Source organism: Protopterus annectens, chromosome 5.part0 (assembly GCF_019279795.1).
Source record: "Protopterus annectens isolate FY-2018-M chromosome 5.part0, PAN1.0, whole genome shotgun sequence".
Taxonomy (NCBI): domain Eukaryota; kingdom Metazoa; phylum Chordata; order Ceratodontiformes; family Protopteridae; genus Protopterus; species Protopterus annectens.
The window spans coordinates 1,432,201,256-1,432,228,842 of NC_056735.1; the positions used below are offsets into that span (position 1 = coordinate 1,432,201,256).

The window sequence follows — 27,587 nt, forward strand, 5'->3', positions numbered from 1 at the left end:
ACTTCTTTTTCCATTTCTCCCACTGACTCCTTTTTCATCTTTTTTATTTACCATATACCCCGTCACATTTTTTCTTATACATATTCTGTACATACTTTTTAACTACCATCCATAATTTCCTTTAGTTTATATTTTAAGTGCTCTTTTTCATCCTTCATTACATTAATTTTTCCATTATATCTGAATTTCTTACCCAAAAATGAGAAAACTTTTGTCCCTTTCAAATACTTTTGTCTAAATACTGTTCTATTTTTTCATTATTACACTTGTATAATTTCTTCAAGACTTCCCCCTGTCCCTTTCTCTACCATTCTTTTTGCTTATTATATAATCCTCTTTTGGTTCAATTGCTCTCTCTCTACTTTTATGCATATATTTTTTTAAATTTTCTTTCTACATCATCCACCACTTAGTCAAAATGCCATAAAATGGCTTCATTGCTATATGATCTTCTGAAAGTTGCCCTCTTTTTAAAGACATTCTATTCTTGAATGCTTCCTGTAAATCTTTTTTAACCATTTTCCTTTTGTTATATTTTCATTTTCACCTTTTTTGCCCATACTACCCTATGGTCTGAAAGCTTTGCTTTTCTAATGCCATCTTTTGCTTCTGTCATGTCATCAGTAAAGATATCAAGCTCAGTTTAAGTATATTCATTCACTTCACCTATTCTTAACCTATCATGTACCACCTATCTCAGCATTAAATATTGTGCTATTTTCACTTTCACCTTTCTTAAATTACAATTAAAGTCTCTCACCACCATAGCAGACAAGTTTACAATAATAATTTTGAATTCCCTCAAACATTTTTTCTTTCAGTTACATTTGTATATGCATACACTGCTGCTGTTTTAAGCACCACCTGCCACCTTCTTACGTGATCACACATAAGCTCTCCCTGCCAAACCACTTTTCTTTCCCACATCATCACAAATTCCACCCCTTTCCTTTCACCTGTACACCTTATATCAAGTAAACAAATGACCTCTGCATCTATTTTTGTCACCATTCAAACACCAACATTCTTCTATTGTCATTTTTCATGCTATTCACGATTAGTGATGCTAGACTTATATTAACCTTTTCTTTTTGCATTTTTTTTTTCAGTTCATTATTTGGCCTCCCTTTCTTCCTTCTCACCATTTCTGCAATAGAACCTTCCACCTTTTTTCTGACTCAGAGCTCATATTTCCCTCTTCTTCCTCCTCTGTTTCTAATACCCAAAACGTGTTTTCCATCTCTATATGTGTTTCTTTTTCATTTATTAGTTTGCAAACTTCATCTAGTGCAAAATGTTCTATATTGTTATTCTGTACTTCCTCATCCCCACTCCCATCCTTTCATCATAACCTTCCACCCTTTCTTACGTAAAAACTTGTTCTTCCCCCTCATTCCCCTCACTTTCTTCATTAATTAATGGACAATCAAACCAAAAATGCTCACTTCCACATTTCCTACAATATTGTTAACATTTTTTCTGAAATATCCGAACTCCCCACACTGCCCACAAATTGTTGTGTCTTTCGGCTTTTCCCGGTTAGGGGTCGCCACAGCAGAACTCCGGTCTGCTAATGATTGGTAGTTGATTTTTACGTGCCGAGTTACCGGCCCTGATGCACAACCTTCAACGAAGGTACGCCCATTCACGCATGTCTCCACGCAGAAGACGTTCTAGCCGAGAATCGAACCGGATAGTGTCTTACTGTGAGGTGACAACGCTACAACGCTACCACACACTGCCCACAAATTATTTTTATAAAATCCTGAAGTAAATGTGATTCATCTCCACAAGAATAAAATGCTTCTGGCTACCCCCAGTACTTAGCACTCCTTTTTTCCCCATTTATTACTATCAAATTACGAACATGCTGTAACTTATTTTCTGCTTTTAAAGTTACATAAATTTCCCATGTTCCAGTCCATAATTTTCTGTCAGCAACTTTTATATTATGCACACCGACATAAGCTTTGAAAAAGAAAACATTTTAATTAATTTCTTTTTATCTCAGCTGTTCTAAACTGTAACAGTTTTCTTTTTAACTGTACACTTAAAGTTTGATAAACGTAGTCCTTCTAAGCAAATACGTTACTTCTTCTTTCAGATTCATTAACAATTTTTTCTGCTAATGCAAATGTCTCAAAGTTACTTCACAGAAAGGCTCAGTTCCTATATGTATTAATGCCGTAATACATGTTGGTATTAATGCCCTAATGTCAGGCAAACTGAATCCTAAGGTTATAACAACATTGTGTAAAACACAGTACCTGTTTATTTGCTGGTCATACTTTGTTTTCACCTGCACAACAAGTCTTTTCTTCCAGTTCTCTACAACTCCAGTCTGTCTCCTCTGCACCTACACATCCTCTTCTTGCTCCAATCTTTCCCTGGATACCCCTGCTGCATAAGTCATTACACTTGAAACACTGCTGTCAGTCTCTCTATTTACTGCTCTCTGTTCTATATTCCTGAAGCGCAACACAGAAACCAGCCTTACAACCAGTTAGTCCACTGACCAAACAAGCCCCCTCTGTATCCACACCATCATTTACAACATCCTTCAGTCTTTCTGTCATTTCTTCACTGCCAAATATTTTGTCCATTACCACTCTCCACAGCATGGACTCAGATTCTTCTGGTTCTGTTTCTTCCATAATTGTTTTGTAAAACAGAGCCATCTAGACTCTCTGATGCAACAGTATTCACCTCCAAAACATCTTTTTTCTTCTGAATTACAGGTTCTGTTTTCTTCATCTCCAGCACATTTCCACTCGGCCTTCATTTTCGATTCGTTGATCACAGGTATCAGGCCTCTGGTGTCACCCAGTGATCACCTCAAAGACAGTCCTCCAAAAAGTAGATGACGTTCCTTGATGTCCTGGCCAAACTTCTCCTAGTAGTATAAATATCTCCTAGGATCTTTCCTGCAGAGAGACCACTACCCTAGTGGGAATAACATCATGCATACTTAAACTGGAAGTTTTACTTTTAAAGTACAAGCAGTTAGCAGAATAACAATTACAAAAATTAGTCTGCACATAATCACCAAAAACATATTTTTCTCCTCCACATATGCAGACCATCTGCACATCCAAAACATGGCTCTCCCACTTGATAGCATGATCATGGTGCTACTGTCATTCAGGCAGTCATAAAAATGGGATATTTCCAAATCTATGCAATTTTTGTACTCATGTCCAGTAGTACTTAAGGGGTGGGCATACAACAGGTAAAGTGCAGTTCCATCATTCACTTCCATAAGGGACATAAACCCATAATAGCCTTGTTCTTAGGAAGCAGACAATTCTTTAGATCGTTTGATCATCATGGGGGGAGGGGGCATTAATAGCATACATGCCTCTGAGGCACATGTCCTTCCTCTTCCACCAGATAGAAATGAGAAGGAACTGCTTTACTGTTCCTCTCTTTCCTTTATTGACTGATCCAATACCTGCATTTCAATTCAACCCTCTCCACACAAACAGGTTATTTGAGCTACAGTTAGGGCTTTATCCCTCGAAGCTAGAAAGCCAACTATTATCAGATGACAATCTATGTTGATGGTCTCTACAATCCTATTAAACAAATGTCTAAATCACTGTAATAAAGTTGTGCTACCTTCACCTCATCTTCTGGGCCACTTCTGTCTAATTTTTTTTTTTAATTTGATGCAATTAGGAATGTAAACACCAATTCCACTTAGTGTTGCAGCCATTTTAGCACTCAGAATAGTTTTGTATTGACCTATAAAAGTTCCCCACTAATAAGCCTTGAAATGATCTTCTGTTACTATGGCCAGCCTTAGCAAGTGTTATAAGATATAATTAAATATATTTGACTCACATACTAACTTACTAATAAGCTGTGTTCAGGTTTTTGTTTCATATTTCTGTTTGTGAGCCTTGGTTAAAACATTTTACCACTGACTTTGTCTTCTTTTTTTTTTCTGCCAATACTCATTTGTCAATCCAGGGCAGGATATGCTAATCACACTTTTTTTTCAGAACAATTATCCAAATCATCAAAGAAGCATGAGATAAATCGTTCATAAACGCACTGATTTTAAAACAGTCTTATTTTCAGGATACACTACTTGGATAAAATTCTGACAGAATGATACATTTTCTTTTTAATACTAATGTGTCCATCACAGGTCACTTCTTTTGGTTGATGTTGATCATAGAATGAAAAAGCTGCTTCAGCCTATAGAACCAAACAGGCTATTTTGTCATGTATTCTTATCGTAGCTTCCCCTTCTCTTGTTTACTGTAACCTTTTTAGATTTTTCTAACATTGTATTACTTTTTTAGTTTTGATTGTAGTATCAAATTATAATTCCTTCCAAATATACTTCCTGGGAGTAGCTATCTGATGAACTAATGCTTATTTTTAATCTATTCCTCTGAATTTCCTTTAGACTTCCTTTAGCGTTTTTGGAATAACCTCATACTCAGTGCACATGCTTCTGCATTCTTTGCATGTTTTCCTGTTTCACCTCTGTTTGTGTCAAAGAATAATTTGTTTTTATCATGTTTAAGTACATTTCATATCAACAGGCTAGGTGTCAGGAGCTGCTATGCATCGTGTCAGTTGCTTTTCTATTTTTCACCTTAATTCTTGTGTGTGTGTGTGTGTGTGTGTGTGTGTGTGTGTGTGTGTGTGTGTGTGTGTGTGTGTGTGTGTGTGTGTGTGTGTGTGTCTCTCTCTATATATATCTATATATACACACACACACACACACACACACACACACACACACACACACACACTCAAATAAATACAGTGGCATTCATCAAATTGACATTACATCAATGTGGCTAATGTCAACACAGCAACATCGAAACAGAAACATTGATACACTTCCACAGATGAGCCAAGGTTACACCTTGGACATGTAAATGTGTTTTTGCAAAGAGGCACGCCCCCTGCACCCAGTGTAAATTATACATACTGAGACTGCCTATTCCCCAACTCCAGAGATTGAATTTCTTGAACAATTTTTTTCTGTGTGGAAGATTTTCAGTCTAGTTAATCACTGTATATTAATCAGATCAGACAAAAGTAGTAGAAGTAGCGAACTTAAACTCGTCTTAAGTAAAAAAAAATAATAATAATAATAAAAAATATATAATTGTACAGAAGTACTAAGTATTTGAAAGTAATCTAATCAAGGCAGGCAGTCTGTTTCCATTCGAAAATCCTTTATTACGTACACAGAAACAGACGGCCTGCCTTGCTCGGATTACTTTGAATACTTAGTAATTCTGTACAATTATATATTTTTTATTATTATTTTTTTTTTACTTAAGACGAGTTTAAGTTTGCTACTTCTACTACTTTTGTCTGATCTGATTAATACACAGTGATTAACTAGAGATATATGGACTGAAAATTTTCCACACAGAGAAGTTTCTTACACTGTTTTGTTTTTGGACCCACTACACTTGTTTAGTGGGTTGTTCTGAGACTTCGGGTATACCATGGAGATTACTTGTTTTTTTTCTTGGACAATTTTCAAACAACTGCACTGTCGACCAAAGTGGGTCAACAACACAGAGACTGATTTTAACTAAAATCAACCAATAATAGGAAAAAAACATACAAATATACAAGAGTTTATAATTAGTAACTGAAAGTAAGTTTGTATGAAACACAAGAACACAAATCATCAAACAAACTTGTCAATGATTATCATTAATCTCTACCTAAATCAATGAAAAAAGTAATCTCAAATATAATATAACCAATAGGTCACATTTGTGATTACTAAAAGTAAAACAAAAAACTTTTACATGGGGGGGGGGGCTTCCACGCCCTCCTAAGTGCAGGCTCAGCCTTAACCCCCCAGAAATTAAATATACTAACTTCAGTATCACACACCTGGAAATAAAAGGGAAAACTCCTGAACTACACTGTGGTCAATAAATTAAAGTTCAACCTTAACATAATTCGACAAACTACATCAAAATCAAATAAAACCACAATTTCAGCATGCTTTCTTGCGCATCACCTTCATCCTTGTTTATATCCATCTTTTGCTACATCACAGTCTATTTTCCCCACTTCTCCTTTAGTTCCAAGTATAAAGGCTTCCGGCTTACAATCAGGTACTGACATCATGGGAAGACATTTTTCTTCTCTCAATAGTTTCTATCCAAAATATACAACATTTTTGGTACTCATTGTTGCCTCTTCTAATACAGACTGTTTGAGAAATTCTCTAGTATCCATTTTTATCTTAATTTTATGACGTTTAAACAATTATTACTTATCAAATAAGAGTACTATGCAGAATAGATAGCATTTAGATATGAAATAACTAAAATGTTCTTAAAGAATAGATTAATTTCTCAGTAAAATTGAAATAAACAATGCTTATTAGCACAGCAGTGTCTAAGGAATGCTTTACTTTAAGTTCACACACACACACACACACACACACACACACACACACACATATATAAATATATATATATATATATATATATATATATATATATATATATGGGTCTACTACTAAAGACCGAAACGACGATTCCCCGACACAAAACTCACCGACGCCAGACGACCGACAGGTAAGTGTACCGACAGGGTGATTTGCCGACAGCGGAAAGACCGACAAGGGAATGTGTGATTGCGACCCGGTAAGTGTGCGATAGTGACGGAGTTAGGAGCGGTCAGGTAAGTGCGCGAGATTGTGGGATGTCGGGTTAGGCTGTGGGAAAGGTGAGTGTGTGTTCGTGTCGGAGGTAGGGTTCGGGTAAGGTAAGTGTGTGCTAGTGACTAGGGACTGTAGTTTAGGGACGGGTTAAGTGAGTTGGGGTTAGGGTGCAGGTAGGTGATGTGTGCGTTAGTGTCGGAGCTTGGGCTAGGGGTGGGTTAAGTGAGTTAGGGTTAGGGTGCAGGTAGGTGATGTGTGCGATAGTGTTGGAGCTTGGGCTAGGGGTGGGTTAAGTGAGTTAGGGTTAGGGTGCAGGTAGGTGATGTGTGCGTTAGTGTCGGAGCTTGGGCTAGGGGTGGGTTAAGTGAGTTAGGGTTAAGGTGCAGGTAGGTGAAGTGTGCGATAGTGTCGGACCTTAGGGTTAGGGTTTGGGTCAGGGCTAGTGTGTATGCTATGTAGTGTCGTGTGTTGTTTACGTTCCGTGTGTCGGTGTTCTGGTGTTCGGTGTTTTGCGTTGTCGGGTTTGTGTGTTGTCGGTTATTTGGCGTCGGTGAGTTTTGTGTCGGGGAATCGTCGTGTTGGTGTTTAGAAGTAGACCCATATATATATATATATATATATATATATATATATATATATATATATATATATACATACACACATACATACATACAGGTGTTTCTCCAATGAACAATCCAGACATGACCATTCTAAAATTAGCTACTCAACTACAAGTGATGGAGAGCACAACTTACCTGACAACTACCTGCACACACTGAAATAACCATTTCTGCAGTGGGATGCAAGCTACACCCCACATCCCTCGTACATGTATACACTTCTCTGTAGTCAAACAACAGAGAGGAAAGGGCACACTTCACAGTAAAGTGAATGGGCATCTATCTCAATGATATGAACTGCAAACAAGTGGAAATCTGATCAGTTAAAATTGGGCAGTCAGAACCAAGTCTGCTGACCAATAATCACTTGCAGAGAAGCCTGTAAAAGTGCATATGAGTGTATACATATATATATATATATATATATATATATATATATATAAAATATATATATACATACATATATACATACACACACATACATACACTACAGGAACAAAAGTTTTCAAATTTAAAGTTCACAAAGAAGAAAGAAATGTCATTATTTGCTACTCTGGAATGCAGCTGTCTAATTCACTTAAGGAAAAAATTAATCAGAACTCAGACTAATTCATCAGCAAACAGAAGCTCGGAACTAAAGGTTGCAGCTTTGGCACAGAGGTATTCACAAAGTAGTTTTGCAGACCTCACTATGGTCCCAAAAAAACCTGGGATCAGCACAGCTAGACAGCAATCCTTGCTGTTTAAAAGAAATGTGACTCATGACTGTACCATTTGGGAGCAGGCCTGCTCCTTTTTTGTGCCCACACAGATGGCTGCCTACAGTAAAACTTGCAACTTGAAAAACTTGGCAAAACAGAAACAACATTCTTGGTAAAACATTCAAGTAACACAACTCAAGAGTCCTTCAACTCTTTTGCTGCCAGTCATTACAGAGGTCTGACAGCAAGGTTAAACCATGAAAATCAATTTAATAAAAAAAATAAATAAATCAAAACTGATTACTATAATGAAGTTTAAAGAAAGGGTTCAATGACATTGTTTGTGATTTACATGAGTTTTAATCCTGGCAGGCAAGTGTCATGACTTGACTGAGCGTGTTTGGTCACTGCATGATTCTGCTCACTAATGACTGTAACAATTTACTAAAGCTCGAAATGTTTCCTCCAAGATCAATGGGAAATGGCTTAACAGCTAGCATTATTTGAATGACTTAGGAATGATCTCTGTTTCTATGAGATGGAGTAACCTCAGAGTGAGAGTAAATAAGGGAGGTTTGGGAAACAACGTCCCAAACATGGGGGAGGGGGGGGTGCAGAGATGGGGATGTGTGCGGCATGACCTTGCAAAAGTTCTTATTTTTGATTTTTGCACATTTGCACAAATAGGTTCATAGGTTGGTACTAGGCTATCAGCCTTAGGGCCAATACAAGCCTAGCCATAACAATTCCCTGGCTACTTCTTCCCACAATATTTACTTCCCTAGACCCCTGTCTATCAGGGCGACTGACGTGATCCCCGGTGTAAATTTCCTACCTCCCATCCAGTCGTCAAGGTTCCTTTTAAAAAGGCCAAGGAGGTACTCTGCTCAACATCTATGGGGAGTCTGTTCCAGAGTATGGGGAGTCTCTTGGTCAGGAACCTATCCCTCCAACATGTTTTGTTCATTGTGATGACAAGGTTTAGGTCCCTGGAGCATGTGGCTCTGATAAATTGGGATTTATTTAAGTGTAGCATGTCCAACAACTCTGAGTTTGACATGGCCTTGTATGTTAAGCAGAGATCGCCTCTGAGTAGACGATATGTGGCAGAGTATAGCTGGAGTTTTTTTAGTCGGTCAGCATAAGGCATCTGCTTTAGGCCTGTGATTCTTTTAGTGAGGTATTTCTGCGGCCTTTCCAGTTGTTGCAGATGTCTAAATGGGGCGTTGTACTCTATGATGGGTCTAATGAAGGATGAGCACAGTGGGACAATGACCTCCTTTTTTCTGGTTGAAAAGCCCTTAGCGATAAGGTGTGCCACACAGAAGGAGTTCCTGACTGTTGTGGCAATGTGGTTATCGAAGGTGAAACCACTGTCCACCTGTGTTCCTAAGTCTCTTATCACATTTTCGGTGTTTAGTGTACTGCTACCTTTGTGGTAATACATAGGTACATGGTTTTTCCCAAAGGGGATAACTATACACTTCTTGGGATTGAGCTTGAGCCCATGGCTCTGGCACCAAGCATCTGTTTCTGTAAGGCCCTTTTGTAGAATATCCACATAATTTGGGGATTCAATAATGGCTCCCAGTTTGCAGTAATCTGCGAACTTTGTTAGCCAGAGACCCTCAGTGTTGGCCTGTACTTCAGAGAAGTAGATGCCAAACAAGAGCGGTCCCAGGACTGAACCCTGAGGTACTCCACTTGTCACTTGTCTGGAGCTGGATTTGGAGTCGGCTACTTTTACAGTGTGGGTTCTGTCAGTAAGCCAGTTGGCAACCCATCAAGTGATGTAGGGATTTATGCCCAGCTTAGTAAGTTTATCTATGACTCCAGAGTGAGAGATGGTGTCGAAGGCCTTGGCGAGGTCCAGATAGGCTGTGTGGACTGCCTTACCCTCGTCCACGGCTCTGGAGACTGATATGAAAAAGTCAGTTAGGGTCAGGAGACATGATCAACCCTTCACGAACCCAAACTGGGTGGGGTCCAGTGTTTGAAGGTTGACAATGTCTTTGTTTATAAGTTCCATGATAATACGTTCCATGGCCTTGCAGATAAGGTTCGTCAGACTGATGGGACAGTGGTTCCCAGGATCCAAGGTGGACCCCCCCCCCCTTGTGGAGTGGGATAACTGTAGCTGTGCACCACTCAGAGGGCATGAAGCCTGAGGTGAGGTATGATTAAACATGACACTTAGGTGAGGTGCCAGTTCATTTTGTAGTTCATGTAGTACACAGCCTGGGATGTCATCTGGTCCCATGGATGCTGTATTATTAGCTTTGGAGAGTGCGGTTTTTACCTGTGTGGCCATGATTACTGGAATTTGCCAATCTTTCTGTATTGAGATGGGCCTTTTAGGAGGTGAGAGGGGGGTGAAGTTACCACTGAATAGATCTGCCAGGATATTGGCAATGTCCTTTGGATCAGTATATTTAATGCCATTCTGTTGGAGCTCAGAGCAGATCTGAGCATTGACATTTAGATTCTTGACATAGCTATAGAATGCCTTGTGGTTGTCTTTGGAATCTTTGGCAATTTGGCAAATTCCTAACCTCCTACAAAAAAAATGTTTACAGGTTATACATACTCCAGTTAATGGGTTTTGTGTTGAAATGAACAAGTTACCATGTTTGCAACTCATGTATTTCAGTATTTGTTTTTATTTTTATTTGATGACAGGGTTAGTTCTACTAGGCTACTGGCCTCTTTTCAGGGGAGACTTGAGGTAGTATTTATAAAACTAGTGAAATTTGGCCAGGGCATTGGGGAACTTCCCCTACTCTTGGTAGTAGGGGGAAGAGACTGGGTGTTACACATCCTGACTTCCTGTTCCCATTCCAGGTGCACAGGCGGCCCGGAGGAACAGGGAGAAAACATGGCTGCTGAGAGTCAAAGCAATTTGGAAGTTAAATGTGTTGAAAATGAAGAAGAAATGGTAGAATCACTACCAAAATTTTTTTCAGGTGATGTGGGAGCAGAGAAAATGTTATTTGCTAATGGTGAGGAGATCAGGAAGGAGATGGAACTAAATGCAGTGGTGGACAGGGATTCAGAAAAACATTTTCAGAATAATCTGTTTGAAGTGGCGGAAATGGCAGAAAATGTGTTATTTCAACCCTCCATTTGGGAGGGTTGTAGGATGAGTATCTGGAAGAACTAATTAACCAAAGCGAGATGGAAAGTGGAGCTTCTTTACACTAGAGTGACATCATGAAAAAAAATAAAACAGGGAGAAAAATAGAAAGAAAAAGAGCCAGAGAAGGTACCAGAAAAAAAGTCCTATGTTCAAATGGTGGAAGAAGGAACTTGGGATAAGACAGAGATTAAGGAAGTAAAAAATATATATATGTTGTTTGTGTAAGCGGTAAAAAAGAAAAAGGCCTGGGACAATGTTGCTGCACCTCTGGGAGTAAAAGCTGAAGAAGTAAGAACTTGCATTTTAATTAACAAAGAGACTTTTTGTGCCTTGTTTTTTGAAACTGGTTGGGCTACAGAAAACGTTTTTGGGGCCTATGAAAAAATGAAAGCAGGTTTTCCATGGTCAGAATATGTGGTGCAAGCCTTTTTCAGGAAAACAAAAAAAAAAGAACTTTGATTCAGTTTAGAACTGAAGTGGAAGCAAAAGAACTGAGTGAATATTTGTTAACAATATATAAAGAAGTGCTGGACATCACTAACATTTATGATGAAAGAGGATTATGGACTTGGGGTTGGGAATGTGGCATAAAATGGAAAATGATAATGTAATACACATACCTAGCATTATTAATGTGCATGGCAATAGAGGTTTTGTAAGGTACAGAGGACAACCAAAAATTTGTTATTTTTGAGGAAAAAGTGATAATTTAATTACTGAATGTGACGAAAAAAGATGCTATTTATGTGGTCAGATAGGCCACAATGCAAAAAAAATGTGAAGTGAAATGTAAGAAATGTGGTAATTCATGATTAGAATGTGAGGTAAAAATAAAAGAAAATGAAAATGAACACAAAAATGAAGATAAAATTATAGAAGAAAAAAATTAGAAAATGTACAAGAACAAACAACACAAGAAAAAAACATAGAAATTGTATTTAAATTTAAGGAGAAAGACAAAGAAAAGGAAAGAAAGAGAGACAGATAAAACAAGTGGAGAAGAGTCAGAGTGGCATATAACAAAGGGCAAGAGAAATTCAACAGGAAAGAGTTAGGGAAAGAAAAAGGAAATTTAAAAATATTAAAGAAAATAAGAAAGGTAAGGGATAAAATTATTTTAATAACTGTTCCATAAAGCTGAAAATATTAGCTTTGAATGTGACCAGTATGAAGAATATTAAAAGAAGAATTACTATGTACAATGGTGTGCTGCAGTAGATGCTCAAGTAGTAGTGTTAGAAGACATTAGAATATTAACAGAAGAAGAAAGGGTGCAAACAGAAAAAACATTGGAATGGTGCTATTACTTGGAACACAGGCAAAGAAACATGCTCAGGTATATGTATATTATGCCAAGAAAATATAAAACATTAGATATTACAATAGTAGAACTGGGCCTAATAACGGTAGTGGATATAAGATGGAAAATATGTGGGTAGACTAATAGCTTTATATGCATATGTAACAAAAAGAATAGAAAAAACAATGTTTTAAAGTGCACCTAATAATGACAACTGACTTTAATTGCAATTTGAGAAATAGAATAGTTGTGATGTGAAAATGATTACTGAAATTATGAAAAGTGGAAAATTAAAAATATGGGTAAACACTGGACTTAGCAATGAAATTAAGACAGAAATTGATTATCTTTCAATATCAGAAGGCCTACAAATTAAACAAAATGAATTAAACATACTGGGTTTTCCTGACCATGTGGTGATTTGGAATTCATAAAATGAGGAATATATTAAAATAGGAAAAGGTATAAAACAAGTAAAAGAAAGACTGAGAAACAGGAGAAAGAAAAATTATAGAATTATGGCAACAACATATCGGCATGAGAGATTTTTATGAAAATTGGTCAATCTGCCAGATTTAATTTAAAAAGAAATATAAAAAAAGTATTTTTAGAATGTATAGGAAAAAAATGGAATACAAATTATTAAGTCAAAAATATTTACAGATTTAAAAGAAAAAAATTGCTTTATGAAAAAGAAAAATAATTGTATAGAAGAAATCAGGATATGATTAATAAATTATTATACAAGGAAAAATATTGCTTACAAGGAAAAAAGAAGTAGCACCATACTTATATAAGATAGTAAAAGAAGGAAAGATAATGGCAGAATTAAAACATAAAGATGGGAAAAAAGTTAAAAAACAATATGAAATATATAGAATAATTAAAGAATATGTATTAGATTTGTACAGTAAAAAAGAAGTTAACATAGAACAAATTTACAATGGGGAAAAATTGAATAAGGAAAATAATGAATATTTAGAGAGAAAAGTAAACATAAATGAGTTGAATGAGATATTGAAAGATTATCAACATTAATTCAGCTACAGGTTTAGTCGGAACTGAATATAGTATGTATAAAGAAAAGAATGATGCAAAAAACAGTATTATAGAAGTAATGAATGAGTGGCTAGAAAAAGGAATTGAGTATAAAGAAATTTGCACAGGTGTGATAAAATTTATATTAAAGAAAGGAGATAAAGATGAAATAAAAAACATGGAGACCAATTACACTGAATAACACAGATTATAAACTTTTCATGAGACTAGTAACTAAAATATTATAACAGAAAGACTACCTGATCAGAATTTGTTTGGGAGAAAAGAAAAGGGGAGTCAAGATCAACTGTGGATAATAATGGAAGTAACTAATGATATTAATAAAAACGGGGAAACAAAAATCATCATAGCGGATGTTGGTAAGGCATATGATAAAATTCAGTACAAAGCATTGAGGTACTTTACAAGCATACAACATAAGTGAAAAATATTACAAGTAATTAAATCAATATATGAAAAGAATTATCTGAGATTGAACACACACAGTTGGATTGGGGATAATTTCAAAACAGAGCATGTATAAAATGAGGATGTCCTGTAATCAGCATGATCTTTGCTATAATCATGAACACAGTAGTAATGGAAATAAATAAAATGTAAAGTAAGGGAGGGTATAGAATGATGGAGGAAATACAGTGGCCAATAAAGTATACTTACACTGATGATATTATAGTAATAGCAAAAAATAAAGCTTGGATGGAAAAAAGTAATGGAAAATTAAGTACATGGTTGAAGGAGATTGGTTTAAGCATAAATAAAGAGAAAAGTAAAGGATTTGGGTACGAAGGTATTATAGGAGGTAATGAGAAGAGTATAGATATTTTAGGAATAGTACTTGGAAGTACAGAATACAGACATAAACAATGGGATAAAATTATTAAGGGAATCAAGGACATGATTACATTCTAGAAGACATATAGGTTTTCATACAAAAAGAAAGCACAGTTAATAAACATCATAATAATAGGTAAAATAGCCTACGTAGCACATGTTTATATGATGTCAATCAAATATGAAAAAGAAATTATGCTGATAATTTTTTTCATTTATTTGGGGGGGAGGTCGAGATTGAACCCTGTTAAGATGGGGAATTTTGCATATGAAAGATGAACAAGGGGATTGGGGCTGATAAATCCAATTGTGCATGCAGCCGTTTTAAGTATGTATACAGTACTAAAAGGAATAATGAAAAATAATAAAGATTTGACAGAAACAATAATGTACTGAAAAGAGAGAGAAATTTAGGAAGAAATGAAAATGGAAAAAGAAGTAAAAGTGTTTTAATGAAGGAATTTTACAGCAAAACTGTATTGTGGAAATTAAAAAAAAAAAGAATGTGATAGAAAAGAATAGAAAAGGATGGTAAGCTAACATTATGAAATTCTTTTATTTGGTGGATCAATGGAAAGAGTTAGGAACAGATAAGAAAAAAGCAATAATAACGAAACACAGAAATTATAAAACAATTAAAGAATGTCATGATTTTTTGTGGAGGTTGTTCATAGGAAAATTACCAGTGGGGGCAAATATGCTGCCGTATAACAGAAAACAGGACAGAATATGTAATAAATGTAAAGAAATGGAAACTAACGAACATTTTTTTTAAATGTGAGAGAATTCAAAAACTGTGGAAAGAAGTACGTAAACATGATTTGATTAATACTTATTTAAATTTTGCAATGTCAAACATGGATATGATAAGAGTATGAGTTTTATGGGACTAGATCCCAGAATGAAGCAAAGAAAATGGACAGAATCATATTTTATATAACAAGTTATACGGAATGAAAGACTTAATGAAACCAGATACAATGGAAATGGAGGTTGACAAAAATACTGGAAAAACTGTGGTTTTAGTTGTGGGTTAAAGACTGGGGGGAGATACTTAAAATGTAAATTCCAATGTACTGAATGATGTTAAAATATGAAGTGTATATATATATATATATATATATATATATATATATATATATATATATATATATATATATATATATATATATATATATATATATATATATATATACACACAAAAAAACTACTCTTTTTTAATAGGCGTTGTGGGATCTCTCTCATCCACCTAAGGATCTTGCAACTCAAGCAGGTGGAACCATGATTTATTGTCTCATCCAAAGGTCATCTGTAGCATAGTATAACATCATACAGCATTTCTAGACCTAGTAAGCAAGATCAAACATTAAAACTTAACTCAGTTACGACCAATAAAGATAAGTGTGCTTCTATAAATAATCACTGCAAGATTCCAGTACATAAGTTTCATTTATTGGCAAGCCTGGCTAAATCTAATAAACAGGAGGAAACAGTAAGGCTCAGTTCTGGCAAGATCAGTGAACAGAGATTTACCACTATAAGTTATCAATGCAGGAATTAGATACATTGACTTGCATTACTTGTAGTATTAATGGCAACCCTGTCTAAACCTAATAAACTTAAGAACCAAACTGAAAATGTCACACTTGTGTGGAGAGTCCCAGGCAACACATTATACACAGAAAACTAATCCAAAATGATAATACTTTAATCCACATAAAACAAACGGTCAAGCGCTTTCATCCCGTAAGCAACGGGACTTCATCAGGACCATTAATACAACAATTCTATCAGTTTAAATACCCACATGAAATAGTTACAGGGAAGCTGGCAAAAAAAAAAAAGATGATTCTGAGAAGATATATAACTGAATATAATATATACATACATGGGTGTGTATACACACACACACACACACACACACACACACACACACACACACACACACACACACACACACACACACACACACACAAATAAAATGATGCACTTTACCAAAACAGTGATTCCTTGTTCTTTGCACAACATGGCTAAAGCACAAAGTAGAAGACTCAGAAGAATCCACGCTGTGGAAAATTGTCCTTCTCTGTGGTCTGCAAAACATAAGAGCCATTACAAGGTGACACTCTGGATAACTTACAGAAAACTGCTAAAAGATTATTTCAGTAAAGTGCAGCTGCAGTTTTTCTGTATTTAAAGCACTTATTCTGTGAATATTTTCAAGAGTCACAAAGTGGAAAACAGAAGATATAAAGAAACTAAAGTATAACAGACAACAACATACAACTGTGGTCATTTTAGTATATATCATCTTCTGGAAGCATAATATGATATAAGTAGCAGCAACAGCATGCCTCTCTGCACTTAAGCAATTAACTTGAACATTAATATATTTTAGCACAATATAACTACTAAAACCATTTTAGTGTTTTGATTTTCCAGTGTTCCACATTGACATTTATTATACATCCCGGATATAAAATTTCTGCAGCAAATCCTACTGTAAGCAGTATCATTTTATAAATTGTTTTCAGGTACATAATTCACAGACAGCAGCATTATACCTCATAACAAACGATAACCTATTACTGGTAATACTTTTACAACTGCATGAAAGAAAAATAATTTGTCAATGCAATTTAATGGGATTGTGGGAACATTGCATGGCAAAAGTGTTAGAAATATGCCTGGTGAAAAAGAAAAAGAAGCATGACACAAGGATGGAAAAACAAGGACCATATTAGCCATTTGCATTCAAATGTTTCATTAAGTATCATTTGCATTTGAGAACTCTTATCACTTGCTAGGATATAAGAAAGCTGTTTTTTCCCCTAGTGTGCATCATAAAATGCTACATTAAATTGCCTAATGTCAGGAGATAGTAAAGCTTACCCAGTCTGACCTTGGACTGCATTTAACAATTAACATTATACTTGCACTCTATCCTCATTCCCTCTCTACCACCAGGAAGTCTGACACACCTTCTGTGAAGTATTTTTGCAGATCCAAGGTACAGCGGGTGTTCTCTACATCTGTTGCCTGTACCACCTCCTGTCTGCTCTGTCTTTTCTGTTCAGGACAGCCTCTTCACTCTTCCCTGACATGATCTTCTGCTCCATTATAATGTCCACATATCCCCTGGTACTTACTTAGAAGACCTACAGCTCCTCACGTCTCTGGTTGCATCCTATCCCTTCATACTACAGACCTTTCTGGTGGCTTTTCTTAGAGATTCCTCACAGTATATGGAGTCCAGATCTGCATAAAGTTCTCAAGATTGTTGCCTGACTATGGCCCAGTGCAAAAGAAGCATTAACTCTGCTTTTGAAATCTATTCCTCTGGGGATACACCCCAGCATGCTCCCAGATGCTATCAATGCCATCTCACTCTGCTCCTGGTTGTCCAGCTCAGGTATGATCAACACCCATAGATCCTTTTTTTCATTGTTCCACCAGTTTTACTCTCTCCAGCTGAGACTTTACACTAGTGTTGCTATGGTTCAAGCGCTATACCTTGCATTTGCTTTAACTGAACTTCAAATGCCACCTTTCAGCCCCCGTTGGTCAACCTTCTCAAACACAGATTCTTTTCTGCGACTGCTACACAACTTTGTGAAAGCAGTAAAGAGGTTGATCCTGTTTTTAATGGGCCTTGGACTGATACCTGCAATACCCTAATAGACAATTTCCTACATAAACTCCAAACATGATTCCCTTTATCCCTTTAAGGCCCATTTTTCCCCTATTTACTAGACTCACTTTCCTCAGTAGCCATACAAGCCCTCTTTTTCTGCCTCTTCTTCAAGACATTATCCATAGCCCAGATTAATTCCTGGTTGACTCTCACAGCTTATTTCCTTCCTCAGTTTATCCCCAGTCCATTTACTCATCATAATCTAATCCCTTAATTCCCCCATACAATGTTTATTCTTATCTTTACTCCTGTGGTAAACCACACAGATGGCTGTTGGCTAACTGTACCTTTATATGGACATATCTGATCTTTACGTTGGTTAAAACAACATCCAGAATTCTGCTCCTTCTGGCAGTCTTTAACCAAATGGATGAAGCCCTCATGATCCAAGACTTCAATCATCTCTCACTAGCTATGTATTTATCTTGAATCTCTAAATCTCCTTATCTGTTCCTGACAGATTTAGATCCCCATGATTAGGACACCAGCAAGAAAAGTAATGAATGCACCCAGATGAACATGGAATGAAAGACAACAGGATCCCATTGATAGACAAACTACAAAATCTAGTGAAGTTACTTCAAAAAAGATTAAAATTAGTTTCCAGACTGTTTACCAATCAAAGATGCAACATGTTAAATTTGTCTGCAAAGGTGTCCCAGACACAGCCTCTGTGAGAAGAGGAATGCTGAAGAAACAAATGGGCTTAGTGGCTCAGAACTTTGCTCCACGAAAAACAGACTAAGTTAGTTTCAGAAAATAAAGAAGGAAATGGAACAGTTTTAGATTCAGTATGAGGAATACAAGGAGAATGACACATGGGCTGATTTTTCAAGCTTCGCCTGTAACTTCAGATAATATTAAAATGATTAACACAAAATATAAATATATTCTTTTTTAGTTGAAGAAGAGATATGAAATCAGGAGAAATTCTGAATATGCTTTGGCAGTGAAGAATCTGGACTGATTGCTAGGGGTGGGGAAAGGATATGTCAAAAGTAAAGCAAAAGTAAATTAAATGGTTTGTAACATTTGCATCGTCTCCCTGTTCACTTTACTTAAGTGTGTTAACCTGAACTGTAACCCTGACCTTATCCTTGCCACTAACCCTACGCATTACTTTACTAAATATCTTTCCCTAACAGTAACATTACCAACTGAACACCTCATCTCAGCTTTGTTTCTGGGGTTTACTGACACTGAGCTTTTTAATGGGAGAAGTATTCAGTGTTTTGTGATTCACTCTTATGGGTCATTCAGTGTTTTGTGATTCTCTTACCTTTCATGCTGTAATCTCATATCTAGCTATCTAGATCTATATGTTGTATCCATCTATATTGATATGCTGTATTCTACAACAAAAAGAAGAAATTTCAACATCCATAACGCTGACGTCAAAATGCCTAAAAACAGAACATGGATAGCTACTGCCCACACTCGCAGGACTATGTTTAGAGTTGGTAAAACCAAAAGCAAGTGTTTCTGCAGAAGAGCAAGCCCCCTTACACTCCCCCACCCCTGCTAATTATATATACTAACTATGAAATCGCACAATCCCCCAGGGAAAGAGCATATTCCCCTACCTGGTGATTGTTGATATCACACACATTGACTATTTGTGTCTGTCAACCAAATGTTATCGACCGACCAAACAGATGTTGACCATGTGTCTGCTCAATGAAAACTACTAGAGCCATATATGTGTATACACACACACACACACACACACACACACACACACACACACACACACACACACACACACACACACACACACACACTATTATACATTTTGCCCAACTTTCAGGGAACAGCAACTGCAGAATGGAACAGCTGACTAGATACAGCAGGATGGTAAGAAGAAATATGTGATCCATCCAAGAAGGACACTCAAGGATCAAGAGACCAAGAACGTTTTATCTTGTACCACAGGTACTTCTCAATGGGCCTAATGATAAGTATATCAAAAATTTTAAAACCCAAAAGAAAGGTAGAACTGGAGAACCAAGAGTGAAATCTTAGAAAGATGGATCTCCAAGTACGGAGTTACCAAGGGAGGCCTGATTCCTGGTGTCACAGTCTAAGCAATAATTTTTGGTGAAGGTGTTAACCAATGATGAATGCAAATTGTAAAAAAAAACTGTCCAAATAGGAGACATCTCTGACAAAGGCATGTGAGGCAGCTACATCCATGGTAGAATAGACTCTGACAGCAGCATTTACCAGTGGATGGTTTGCTGCCTGATGGTAAAAGGTAGATAATGCAGCTGATAATCTGTCTGGAAAGGGTTAACTTGACAACAGCCACCCCTTCCCTTCTGGGAGTCAAACAGGCATACTGCTATTCCATCTTTTTCAACTTAATCAGTTCTGGTAGAACATAAGCTGCTGTGCAATTTTTGGGAGTTAAAGATAATTTTTTCTCTAGATTCAGTGCCTATGAAACTGGGAATTGAATAGAATGATTTAAGGATAACTCAGACATCATTTTTGTAAGGAAACATCAGTTCTTCATAAGGGAATCTCAGTTCTTGTATTAAAAAAAAACAGATACATCTCCCTGGAGATAACACCCAGAAGTTCTGACATCCTTCAGGAAAAGCTGATGATCACCAGAAAACATGATTTCCAGGAAATGAACTTCAAGGCTGCTGAACCAGTGGGTTTGAGACAAACACCTGTCAATTATGAAATCAGGCATGAAATTCAAATCACAGGAAAGGCAGGGTTCTTCAAAGACAGGCAGATTAGACCACATACAGAACATCTTCCACTAGGTAAAGTAAATGAGTTAGATGATATGTGCTCCTCTGACACTCTAGCTGGAAGCCGCAGTGAGGGGAACAAAGCTCTAAGAACAGAAGCCAGACACTAAAGTGAAGCCAGCTGTCATCCCAATCATAGGGGACAGTTTTGCCTTGAACTGTAAAGGTTTCTTAAACTGCCAGGGACCTGTGATTTGAAAGCACACACTTCTCAGTCGCCAAGGGGTAATGAAGATAAGCTTTAGTATTTTTTTCAGGAATTGGAATCAGGAAAATGATGGGAAGAGAGGACGCACAGGAATCTCCACTATCATGAGGTGGAAAATGTCTCTCATCAACTTTTTGTCTTGTTGCGCTGAGCAAAAGAGGGGGGTAATATTTTCCCATGTGGTGAATAAGTTGATTTCTGAAATCCTCTACTTTCAGGAGATCAAGATCAGACAAAATTCCTAAACTTTCACCTATTAAAAGACTGAAATAGTAGCTCAAACAGTCTTGCGCATGTTCAAACTGCTGAGAGGATGATCCTTTTAATTATGACACACTACCATTTTCTCTAGCATAACTGCATACTCCCTACTTGTATGGGCTGTTTGTTGGGGCTAATCAAGGTCCTGAAAGCAGCTTTCCCTCCAGAGTTCTCATCGGCAGGAGTATTACATACGGCTTCAACTGGCTGACATAAAGCTCCCTGTCCATGGGGGATACTTCTATTATACCACACAAAAGCCATGAAGGTGGGGCCCTTACCCTACCAAAGACTTACCAACATCAGGATCTGTCAAAGATTTCAGTGGCAAAAAAAGGGAGAGTTATTCACCACTCCAGGTCCAGGTGACAGGGGGTCTAACATCAAAAGATCTGTGAATGACTGATATAGTCACAAGCACCTCACAGTCCACTACAACATTAGCACCCTCATGCTTGTGAAAGACACTATGAAGACTGTGGCTATCATCAAGTCCAGAAGGCAAAGGAGGCTCAGAGCTTAAACCCACTCCTTTCAGACCAAGCCAAAAATAAAGGAAGAAAAACTCCAAAAACTGGGAAATTTTTAAACATTGCTCTTACAAACTTAGAAAGTTGCTAGAATAACAAGTTTTGCATTATCATGCATTTTCTGAAGGATATTAAGTTTGAAATTCAAATGTCTGTCATTATTCAGTGACTTCAAATCCTTGATTTGCAAAAAAAAAAAAAAAATTTGTGAGGAACAGACCAAAACTATGAGGCAAACAAATCAGATGTTCTGCAAATATCTTGACAGCTGAGAGGTATGCTTGAACCTTCTACTGTACCCTTATCCATCGTCAGACACATAACCTGCTTGGCTGTCCTTTAAGGCAGGAATGAGCAAAACTGGATGTTATCAAGGTCTGTGATTATGAAGGCAATCTTTTGAGAAGAGATCACTTTTCTGGGATTTGGAAGGAAACTGGAATAAAAGGAAAAATCCTTGTACAGCCATCAGGAACATGCAAATTTATACTGGCACTGACCAAAATGAAAACAGCATGCAAGCTCCACAAAGAGAGTGACTAAAGCTCAGAAGTGAACCTACAGTCCTGAAACAAAGAAGCAGAGATCTTGGCTCCCTCTCCGCCCCCAAAGACATTACATTTTTTTCTGCTAGAAGCTTACAGTACCAAGGTAAAAATATCAGCTGTAAACTCTAGAAGAACAAGAAGAGTTTCTTATATGTAACATCAGATTTACCCCCCCCCCTTAGAGAAGAGGATAATACATTCTCTGCCAGCACCTACTTAGAGCACAAAGGTTGATATATTGTCTGTAGTCTCTGGAAGAACAAGAAATTTGCCCTACATTTGACAGCACACTTGTCTCCCCAAGACATTAAGGCAGCTGCTTAGAGTTAGGAAAAGCCATTTTGTCATGATTTACCAAACTGCAATGTACTGGGTTTTAGTGGTGGTTGACACTTACCCCCCCCCCCCACAAGACACTTCAGCTAAGCAGAAAGTAAGATAACTTACAAAGCACCACAAGCATACCTCTCACTAACAGCTACACAGGGTACTGCTGGTCAGGTACTGCCCTCTAAATATTAAAAGGCCTTTTACAGGGATATAGCAAGAACCATAGAGTCTAAGAAATTATTAAATTATTTGATCTAAAATTACCTTTGGGTAAAAGTAAAACATCAACATGTACAAATAAGCTTTACTTCAATACGTAGTGCTCCTACTTACCCTGGCTGAACCCCTTTGTAGACAACAGCACTGGGGGTGGAATAGACAGGGAGGTATCGGAAGTCAGTCAAAATAATACCAGAAAGTGATTGCAGCATCAATGCCTCACTAGGAAAGTTAACCTTTCTGTCTATCATCCTGCCCCCTTAGGAACACTACTGTTTACAAGTCCAGAAGCACAGGTAATAAATAAATGGAACTACATTACCTGCATATTTTTTATTGAATGGTATTGAACAGGCCACATTTTTCAAGTAATAGACTACTGATCTATTAAGAGGGGGATGGAATTAATCAACTCTGCCCATACACATGCAAGGTCAGAGTTGTAGGCATACACTGCATGTGATTTATCTACTTTCTGCAGTATTTAATATGCAAAGATTACACTGCATTTTAATAAAGCAACAGGCAAGTTGCACACAACATAAAAGCTGTGCGTTAGGAACCATTTTTCAGTGCATTTTATGTGTCTGCCTTTTATGGTGTGATTTAATGTCCACTTTACTAATGTTGTACTTGAAGAAGCAGCATAACTTATACAATTGTTACTATTACCGTTTAGCCTAAAACATTGCTGTGTTCTCCTGTCATGAAAATAATAATGAATTTTACAAATGCCTCTCTCTACTTTTTTGGCAACGGTTTATGTGGGTAAGAGCAGCATGTAAAAAATAGCAGCCATTACAACCGCCCCTCCCACCATACTTCTCTAGAGTATGCTGTTCTCTGCTAAGTAAGGAGACGCAACTTTAGCTTTCCGAGATAGTGCATCACATTATTCCATGTTGTTCCTCAAAGGCACCCCAACCTAGCAGAAAACACAGCTCAGCTCAACAGCATCATGCCTGCTTAACCCAGAAGTTAAGTACATTATAATACTAGCTTTTACAGAGAGAGAAGAGAGAGAGTGACAGAGTCCTGTACTGAGTTGTTCCTCACTAATTTTTTTACACTAGCAGCGAAGTCAAGTCTGTTTTGTTTTGTCCTGTTTTAGATCTCTGGTAATAAATGGCTTGTAACATCGATGTTTCTAGCACTGTGGTTCTATACCAGACTGCAGAGATGAGGAAGGATGCATCCCCTCAGTTTATCTGCTGTATTTTACCCATAGTATACAATACACATCTCCACTGAATTACATGATGCATGCGTCCTTCACTTGTGACTTGTTTCTAACTAGAGAGCATGGTCAGGACACAGCACTTCTTGAACTGCACTTAATATGTGTAGGGAGGTAGAATGAATACTCGACTTCTGTACATCTGTTTCTTGGAAGGAATACATCCGCATCACTACACTGCAACACAATTGCGCAGAGATCAGGAACAATGATTTGCCCATTATTACGTTACATTCTAATATATGCAAAACAAATGCGGACAGAAAGTGTTTTGACTAGACAGGAGTAATCTGAAGGAGAAAACTCTGGGATGGAAGGCACGTCTGGCTGGCTGGGAGGAAAAGTCTTGGAAAGCCTAACCACATTCTGCCATTATGGCAGTCTGAAAGCTGGTGTAAAGGAAGATGTCAGAGAGCTACACTCCTTTTGCCCCTTTGGCGGTCTGTTAGAGTGGTGTACAAATTCAGAGTAGGCTGTATGTCTCCTGCCAAAGCTCCATTCGCCAATGTCTGTACTCTCTAAAGACCTACACTGCAGCAAAGTGTCTCAGGAATATGCAGCTATCAGAAATAACAGGTTCTATTCCTACCATTTTGCATTTGTCATTACTTACTGTAGGCTGCTGTTACAAATTCTGGTGGAGTATAAAGACTTTCAGGTAAATCATAATAGCAAACGCCGTCTCTCTCTCATACTCTCTCTCTCTCTCTCTCTGTGGGAGGAATAAAGATGTCTTGTTGAAGTTTGAAGTAATTTATTCAGTTAAGTATGTAGATGGATGAATATATTACATTCAACGGGTCAGTTATTTAAAGACAGGTACAGACAATGGTGGGAGAGTCCAGGGAAACTGACTGGAGGCAATTCTGGAAACAGGAAAAACAAGGAAACAATCCTAATGCTTACAGGCTAGTCCCTTATTTTAATATTCCTGAAAGACCTGTGAGAGTTTAACAGCTCAGCAGCCTATGGAACCTCATTCTTTGTTAAAAGGTTCTTATTTTTTATTTTACCAAACAAAACATGACAACATGCCATAAGCTAGAACTACAGAACTATATTTAACAAAACACTTTCTTCTGAGTTTCATCAGGTCTATCTAATAGAGTGGTTTATACTGTGATCATTGAAAATGCCTGCTTTTATGAGGCTGCCACCAGACTTTATTAGCCTGTTTTGTAACACAAGTAATATGAGAGGCTGCGTCACATGCATCCTTGGAGCTAATTATGAAAGCTTTATTAGAGAACTTTTTCTAGTCTGACTTGTCCTTATCAATGTTTGTATCACATGTAATATGAGAGGCTATGCCCACTTTTACAGGGCTCATATCTCCTGAAATACATTATGGAAGAGTAATTTTCTCTTGTATAGCAAAAATATTTACACTGCCTGCTTATAAGATGCTCATATACACAATTAATGTGATCAGTCCCCATTCTTCTTCATGATGAAGACAGACTTTTTTTATATATTCAGGGGAGGTAGTCACTTCACTAGGCGACTTCCAATTTTTGAATACATGGATCCACAGAAATAGCTTACAGTGGAAACAAACCACAGTGTTCATTTTTACAGAGTTCATGGATGTGCACAAGCAGGAGGAAAAATATACGTATAGTTTGAGACCTCAGAACCTTTTTATAGGCTTTCTGTGCCCATGGAATACAAATCCACCAAGTGGTGAGCTGCAGAATATTAAAAAAAAATAATAGAAATAATCTCAGCTCTTCTTTGAGCAGAGGCAAACTCTGCCTATGGTGCAAAGAATACAGCAGTGTGGAGTGGTGCCCCAGGATAACAATATTCATTGTACTGCAATTTACAAAAATTTTGTTAAATGCAGGCCAAGTGGCTAGAATATCTATACTTGGTTGCTGTGAGGTTACTGCAGTGAAAGGGAGAATGGTCTCAAAGCATGATTCTATGGTGTTCCAGTCTGGGTCTTCACTATCACGCTTCTTCCTGAGTCTAGCAGTTAGTGTGGGCTCTTCTGTTCCTTTCTTCAAGTTCCAGGCAGTGAAGTCAGTGTTCTTCTGTTCAGATTCTTCCTCTCATCAGGTTCCAGGTGATGAAATCAGTGTAGACAGGGCTAGATATCTCTGTGCCTGGCTAGATAAAGGGCTGGAAACTGGGAAGGATCAGGGTGAAGGGCAGTTAACCAATCTCTGGAGACAGGGGGTGGTGCCATGGGGCCCAGATGGGGGTTAGATGATGCAAGAGTCTAATGTAATCAAGTATGTGTGTGGGCTGTCAATCAAACTAGGAAGCTAGTGTTTGGCCCCCTTTTCTCACTCCTAACAACAAAAGAAAAGCCCAAGTTACTGTTTAAATATGTACACATCCTGAGATAAAATAAATAAATAAATAAATAAAAAATAATAATTGAATCAGCAAACCAAGCAGACGAACCACACTGGATCATAAAAATGTATCAAAAATCACAAGAAACTAACGACTAGATAGCACTGAACTCCAAATGAACTTTAATGTATAACAAGTTAAGTGCTTTTGTCTAGAATGTAGACATCTTCAAATTATTAACACCCAATGAAATGAGGCTCATTATATATTTTATGGAATTTTACACAATAATTTCATTTATTTTGATGGAGAATATTTTAAGCAGCTTATAGGAGTTGCAATGGGGGTCACGTGTGCTCCTACCTTTGACAATGCAGTGCTATTGAAGTGGGAAATTGATACCATATTTAAACGTGATTCTTTCAAAAACTATAAATATTACTTACGTTATTTGGATGACATTTTTGTAGGCTGCTCTGGTACCTTGGACCATTTATATCAGTTTTTCGAAGAATTAGAGTTATCCACTATGTTTTTGAAATTTAGATCCCATGTTCATAACAACACGTTGCATTTCTTGGATGTAGAAGTCAGGAAGGGTGCTAACAGCAACTTTAGTACTTCTACTTATAGGAAAAAAACTTTTTGCATGTTTTCTACATTATAAAAGCTGCCATCTCATCCATCAAAAGAAGGGTGTAATAAAAAGTCAATTCATTAGAATTTTTTGAGATTGACATTTGATAATAACGAGTGTTTATTTCAGTTTAACTAATTAAAAACTATGTTTCTCAAATGTGGGTACCAGAAATTTTTAGTTGATAATTCTCATTCACAGACACTTGATGGCAGAATTGATAGATATGCCTAGAGTATCACTAAAGGACTGTATTCCCCTGTTTCCATTAGTCTTAATGATAGTAATGACAATTCAATTGGCCATTTTTCAAAATGTTCACATAATTTTAACAGTACAGTAATGCATTACTCACTTAATTCTATGAACATTAAAAATATTCTACTTAAAAATTGGTCTATTCTACAAAATAATGATAGGTTAAAAAGTTGTTTTGATAACCCCCCTGGCATATACTTTTAAAAATACAGCAAACATTAAGAGACTAATGGAAAGACCTATTAAAACTTGCAATAATGGTGCATTTAGAACTTGAAGCGTGGTCAC

The 27,587-nt window shown here is 37.1% G+C and overlaps 1 protein-coding gene across 1 annotated transcript in view; it reads right to left on the reverse strand.

Annotated features, from left to right (window-relative positions):
* The window catches only part of TMTC4 (transmembrane O-mannosyltransferase targeting cadherins 4), a 1,460,040-nt gene that overhangs the window by 958,315 nt on the left and 474,138 nt on the right, over positions 1-27,587 (reverse strand). The window contains exon 6 of the mRNA XM_044071235.1: positions 16,304-16,401. Coding sequence (XP_043927170.1) covers positions 16,304-16,401 — 98 coding nt within the window. The remainder of the gene's footprint in view (positions 1-16,303; positions 16,402-27,587) is intronic.